The following is a 4,200-nucleotide window of genomic DNA, read 5'->3' as shown; positions in this document are numbered from 1 at the left end:
AAATTCTTCCCAAGAGCATTAAAAAACATCAAATTAGAGTTAGTCATTCCTGTATGAACCCTGATGAAGTGTTAGTGTTTTACCGGTTCTGTTCAAAAGTATTTAGTAAGAGAAAGTGGAAATGTTTAAGGTGTTTAATGATCTTATAACACCTCAAAGTGTCAGTTATAAGAAAAAAAAATCAAAACAACGTGTCAGACTTTTTAAAGCTTAGTGATCGGCCAGAAACCTGCAGTCCCTGCGCCCCTGGAACCTTTGTGTATTTGTGCTGAATCCAAGCATCTTTTTAACTTGTCTTTTTCCCATCAGAATCCTTCCATTCATCACCCTCGCGTTTCCTTCCTGGGCTTGGCTAATGAGAAGATCACATTACTGGCTGCTAACAGCATCAGAGCCACTGTAGCAACAGAGAGCAACAAGGTAGACGTCTATGCTCCATATATTGAATCGGCCTCCTGATGAAGTGATGATGCTAAGAGAACGATAATTTGTTTAATAACCGGTTCTTTACCTGAATGTGTTTGGATAGGTGGCCACCTGGGTGGATGATACGCTAAGCACCGTGGCCTCTAAGCTAGAGCACAGCGCCCAGGCTTTCCCTGAGCTGCAGGGGGAACGCATGGTGTCGCTGCACTGCTGTGCACTTTACACATGTGCTCAGCTGGAGAACAGCCTCTACTGGTGGTGAGAAGACAGCAGCTTTGCTTTATTTATTCACTTTTATTGTATTTGTTTTTAAATCCATGATGCAATCGGGCTTCAGTCTGTAGCGTGCCAGTCTTCTAATGGGATGGTTGTACGTTTGATACCAGTAGAAATTAGTAGTTCACTTGCAGAATTATTTTTCTTTTTCAACTTGTTCCCATTTTGTTGCAACCACAAACTGAAATGACTTTGGTCTTTCTGCAGGGGCGTTGTGCCTTTTAGTCAAAGAAAGAAGATGCTTGAGAAGGCAAGAGCTAAGAACAAAAAGCCAAAGTCTAGTGCTGGCATCTCCTCCATCCCCAACATCACTGTGGGAACACAGGTGGGTGACCTTTTACATTTGCTCCAGCTTTTGTCTTCCTGGATTACTCCTGGTGATTTAGAGAGCTGCATTGTACTGATGATCCAACGGTGTCCCTCTTTAGGTGTGTTTGAGGAATAACCCCCTCTACCATGCCGGTGCAGTGGCCTTTTCTGTCAGTGCCGGAATCCCTAAAGTGGGCGTCTTGTTGGAGTCTGTTTGGAACATGAACGACAGCTGCAGGTTCCAGCTGCGCTCGCCGGAGAGCCTGAAAAACTTGGAGAAGACTACAAAGACCCAGGAAATCAAGTCAGTCCTTTTTTTTTGTTTTTTTTTTTTTAACTCATTCCACTGTTTATGATTAGTGAACTTTAGCTGTTGTGATTTTTAAAAGCCAGAACTAAAACATGTACCTCTTTTCTCACACTGTAGGATGGAAAGTAAGCCTGAGCTGGTGAAGACTGAGATGGGTCCTCCTCCATCCCCTGCATCCACCTGTAGTGATACCTCTTCCATTGCTAGCAGTGCCTCACTGCCCTACAGTATGTCGCCTCTCATGCTATCTAAACCCATAACTATTCCCTCTTTCAAAAATTCACAAGTCTCGCCTTTGCTTTCTCCCGGGCATACGCCCAATTTCTTCCTCACACTGTGCTCTCATTAGTCCTTTGACTTCAGAGCAGATGGTGCACAGGATTTATCAGCAACTTTTCCTTTTTTTTTTTGCTGCCTGTGTTCCTGTGAAGGAAATATGGCCAGCTCACAGTATATCTGCCTGCCCATTACTGGGTCTTATCATAAGGAGCATATGGAAAGCTGTCAACAGTGATGATTAGTTTTTTTTAATTTTTTTTTTATATTTCCCTCTGGGTTTTTATTTATAATCCAATTGCATTTTGCATGTAAGGCTATAATTATGATTTTAGTGCTTTTTATGCCTTGATTCCATGTTAGTTCTCATAGCCCAGACTGAAAACCTATGAACGTATTTGGCTATTGTAACGTCAAATTGTCACTGTATAACTACTTACTTTTGAAAACATTTTCAGAATGAAGAAAATAAAGCATGTTTGCATGTTTTCTAAACAAAAACAAGGCTTTGTTGGGCTACTGTATAAAACCTGAAACTCAACACTATTCCTGACATTTTGAATTGGAAAAAGCTTCCTGAATGGGAAGCGAAACGTCTTCAAACTTGGAAACAAAATCCAGTGGATTGTTTAAGTTTGGAAAGCAAACTATAGGTAAATTAGATCAGGCTCAGATTAGATATAAATGACCCTAATAGGAGCAGTAAATAAAAAAATATCGACATGCCTATATACTGGTAGCTGGCCCTGTAGGGAGTCGGAGGTTGAGGGGCTTGAGAATCCCCTCCCAGGTAACAGGAGGGAACAAGTAGGGGATGGAGGAGTGCTTGATCTGGCATCGCATCCAGTTACACAGATTTAAAACACACATTAAAGTATAGATTTCAAAATGTGCTTTGAAAAAACACTAAAAGTTCACCGTGTGTGTTGTTCTCAGAGCGCAGACGTTCAACCCCAGCTCCAAAAGAGGAAGAAAAAGTGAACGAAGAGCAGTGGCCTCTCAGGGAGGTGGTCTTTGTGGAAGATGTTAAAAATGTTCCTGTTGGAAAGGTGGGTGTGTCTGAAAACTCAGGATTCATTAACTCCTCTATGGATTTGAAATTATTAAGCGTTGTGTGATTGTTGGAGTCTGGACTTATGTCAGTGATCAAAACACAGAGAATCTGGAGAAACAATTACCTAATTAAAATCAATAGAATAGAAATCCGTATTATTGGTTTGTTTTGGGGAGTAGTAGGGCCTGACACTAGACTAGCTCTGTGCCTCTAAATCAATCAATTATATAATTTTTTGTGTGGATCTTACAAAAGATGCTTTTAATAAATTAACATTTTTAAATAAAAAACATAATTTCTCTTTTTAAATGAATTACAAATGTGTACAATATATAAATAAAAGTACGTGTCATTTTTATAAATATTTAAAATAAATAAATTGACAATTAAAATTGTCAATATATAAAAATGTATATGTTAGTAAATAGATAAAGCTTGAAAAAATGCATGCTTTGAAAATAAATGATTAAATCCAAATAATTTATCTTGAAATATATGACTAAACAAATTACAAAACCGACTACAAAAATATATGTATTTAGTTTGATTTAATAGATTTCATATTGTTTTTTTTTGGTTTTTTTTATGGATATTTATTAATAGTTTATTAATTAGGTTATTAATTGGTTTTGAAAAAGCTCTTTATGGACTCCTGGATAATGGAAAAAAAGATGAGTGTTTAATGCAACTATTTGAATGTTTTGAGTCTTTCTACGATTAATTTTAATATGAATCCACTCAGGTGTTGAAGGTGGACGGCGCGTACGTGGCTGTGAAGTTTCCTGGAACATCGAGTAGCGTGACGAACCAAAGTGCTGCTCCTCCTCCGGACTCCGATCCGTCCTCACTGTTACAGGACTGTAGGCTCCTCAGGATAGATGAGCTGCAGGTATACGCTTCGTTTCTGCAGCATCGAACTCTCTGGCTTTCAGTGATGTTCGTATTTAGCGGATTTACCTTCTCTGTCGACACAGGTGGTCAAAACTGGTGGGACTCCAAAAGTTCCCGATTGCTTCCAGCGAACTCCCAAGAAGCTCTGTATCCCAGAGAAGGCTGAAATTCTGGCTGTGAATGTTGACTCCAAAGGTGAGCTTCATCTGTTTATTTATTGAATTTATTTTGTCGAACTTCAAGAACCTCCAGCTGCCCCAAGTTATAGAGGCAAAAAATATCTGATAGTTATCTAGCCGTTAAAGAGGGTTCCCGCGGGTCCTTAAAAAGTCTTAAAAAGTCTTGAATTTAACTTGCCTTATGCTGTAGGAACCCTGGTTAAACCAATAACTGATATGTTTCAATTTCCTTTGGACTCCATTTAAAAAAAGAGACGTCCTCTCTAACATTTTTACATGCCCATACAATTGCTGCATCTCCAAACTCGTCTAGGCTCCCAGCCCAAAACGCATCAACCCCATCAAGATGGAAATAAACATCAATGATTACTTATGAAAAAGAAACCATGGTGTTACAGAAGAATGGTACTGCAGCTCGCTTTGTAGCGGGATTGACCAATCTGCTCTTCTCAACCTTCACCCGGTTCAAAATGGGCAAC

General features: G+C 39.4%; 1 protein-coding gene across 7 annotated transcripts in view; it reads left to right on the top strand.

Annotated features, from left to right (window-relative positions):
• ubr5 (ubiquitin protein ligase E3 component n-recognin 5) overlaps nt 1-4,200 on the top strand; it is a 60,475-nt gene that overhangs the window by 22,617 nt on the left and 33,658 nt on the right. For 6 of the 7 annotated variants that reach the window (XM_015383339.1, XM_015383342.1, XM_015383340.1 and 3 more), the window contains exons 11-18: nt 310-420; nt 530-684; nt 910-1,027; nt 1,131-1,315; nt 1,439-1,548; nt 2,534-2,646; nt 3,394-3,540; nt 3,626-3,737. In XM_015383339.1, the coding sequence (XP_015238825.1) occupies nt 310-420; nt 530-684; nt 910-1,027; nt 1,131-1,315; nt 1,439-1,548; nt 2,534-2,646; nt 3,394-3,540; nt 3,626-3,737 (1,051 nt within the window). The remainder of the gene's footprint in view (nt 1-309; nt 421-529; nt 685-909; nt 1,028-1,130; nt 1,316-1,438; nt 1,549-2,533; nt 2,647-3,393; nt 3,541-3,625; nt 3,738-4,200) is intronic. The other variant, XM_015383345.1, reaches the window with a different exon arrangement.

The sequence above is a fragment of the Cyprinodon variegatus genome, unplaced genomic scaffold (assembly GCF_000732505.1).
Source record: "Cyprinodon variegatus isolate N-32 unplaced genomic scaffold, C_variegatus-1.0 Scaffold282, whole genome shotgun sequence".
In the NCBI taxonomy this organism is placed as follows: Eukaryota; Metazoa; Chordata; class Actinopteri; order Cyprinodontiformes; family Cyprinodontidae; genus Cyprinodon; species Cyprinodon variegatus.
Note: the sequence above shows the minus strand (reverse complement) of the source record. Positions and strands in the feature narration are given on the sequence as shown.